The sequence below is a fragment of the Hyaena hyaena genome, unplaced genomic scaffold, assembly GCF_003009895.1.
Source record: "Hyaena hyaena isolate Hyena2069 unplaced genomic scaffold, ASM300989v1 scaffold_4532, whole genome shotgun sequence".
Classification (NCBI taxonomy): Eukaryota; Metazoa; Chordata; class Mammalia; order Carnivora; family Hyaenidae; genus Hyaena; species Hyaena hyaena.
This window is the reverse complement of record NW_024085170.1, coordinates 1-1,326: the sequence shown is the minus strand read 5'-3', so window position 1 is coordinate 1,326 and position 1,326 is coordinate 1. Positions and strand designations below refer to the sequence as shown.

The 1,326-nt window shown below is 67.3% G+C and overlaps 1 protein-coding gene across 1 annotated transcript; it reads right to left on the bottom strand.

Moving 5' to 3' along the window:
- Nucleotides 1-422: 422 nt before the first annotated feature.
- Nucleotides 423-1,320, bottom strand: LOC120227806 (FERM, ARHGEF and pleckstrin domain-containing protein 1-like). Its single transcript, XM_039225830.1, has 3 exons — nucleotides 1,266-1,320; nucleotides 1,072-1,184; nucleotides 423-673 (listed from the first exon to the last, which is right to left on the bottom strand). The coding sequence occupies exons 2-3, from the start codon at nucleotides 1,169-1,171 to the stop codon at nucleotides 423-425; spliced, it is 351 nt and encodes a 116-aa protein (XP_039081761.1). The 5' UTR covers nucleotides 1,172-1,184; nucleotides 1,266-1,320.
- Between the last annotated feature and the right edge of the window lie 6 nt (nucleotides 1,321-1,326).

Sequence of the window (1,326 nt, the reverse complement as noted above, 5' to 3'; positions counted from 1 at the left end):
TCTCTCTCTCTCTCAGAAATAAATAAAACATAAAAAAACAAAACAAAAAAACGTCCAACCCCATTCTTAGATCAAGCGCTGCCACCACCCAAGGGTGGGCGGGGCTGCCCTGAGGGCGGGTTTGCTTCAAACACCAGAACAAAGCGCCGTTTGGCCCACGGCCTCCTGGGACGTTTGCTCGGGCCAGGCCCGTTTAGGAATTCAGAACCTTCCAGGTGTAACAGGATAATCCCGCGCCTCCGCTACACGGTGCCCCCAGAAGCGGGTTTGGGGGCGGCAGCCCGGCCTCGAGGATGACCGTGTGGCCTTGACCCAGGGTTTCTTCCACGGACCGCGCCCAACATGGCCCCGGCTGGCGCCATGCTTTCCGACCCCACTGCCTCCCTGCGCGCCTGCCTGGGGGGATGGGGGGCCCCCAACACCTACACCCCGCCGCCCGCACGGGGGCCTCTGTCCACGCGCCGCGAGAGGAGGGCCTGCGGAGAAGGGGCGCCGCCCGGGGGCCGTACCTCCACAGCGACGCTGAAGTCCACCATGGACACGCTGGTGTTGCGGTGCCAGCACACGTGCACCATGGTGTTGCCGCGGTGCGGGGCCTGGCGCTCCAGCGACGTGCGCGACGCGCTCAGGTCGTCCTCCGACTCCTGGTCGGCCGCCGCCTCATCCGGGGACTCTGCGGGGGCGGCACAGGGCCCTCAACCCGGCCGCTCCCGGCGCTGGGCGCGGCTGCGCGGGGGGGGGGGGGCGCCGCCCTGGCAGCCGTCTCCTTGTCAGGGTCCCACCCCAGGGGCGCGAGCCGGGGAGCCCCTGGCGCACGTGAGTGCTGGGGCTGGGGTCCCCCCCCTGCACGCAGGCCTCCACGCTGGCCCAGGAGGGAGGCCTTCCCTGCTCCCTCACGCTGCTCTGGGGGGCTTCTGTTACCCTCAGGAACTGGAAGGTCCTTGATTATTAGCTTCAAACGCAAACATGAACCACAGACAGGAGGCCACCTTGTAGGGTGATTCTGAAGGGCAGTGGGGTACCCTCCCCCCATAAGCCAGCGCTGTCCCCTGCCCCCCCGCCCCCACTCACTGTGGTCAGGGGGGCTGCTGGCCAGGAGCTCGGGGGTGGGGCCGCTGCTCTTCTCTGCCAAGTCGATGGCCATTTGTATATCCTCAACCCACTTTTCCATCTCGGATCTAGAGCTGAGCAAGACGCAGGCGTCAGGTCTTCAGACCACAGCGGGGGGGGGGGGGGGGGGGAGCAGGGGAGAGGTCAGGAGTTACCTGGCCGCCACGACGATGGACTGTCGCTGGCCCCGCAGGGTCAGGCAGTGCGGGACCCCCC

Excerpts from the sequence above, each read along its gene's own strand:
- LOC120227806 (XM_039225830.1), bottom strand. The coding sequence starts at position 1,171 with ATGGAAAAGTGGGTTGAGGATATACAAATGGCCATCGACTTGGCAGAG. Across the intron at positions 674-1,071 it reads CAGCAGCCCCCCTGACCACA|AGTCCCCGGATGAGGCGGCG; the intron begins GTGAGTGGGGGC and ends CCGCCCCCGCAG.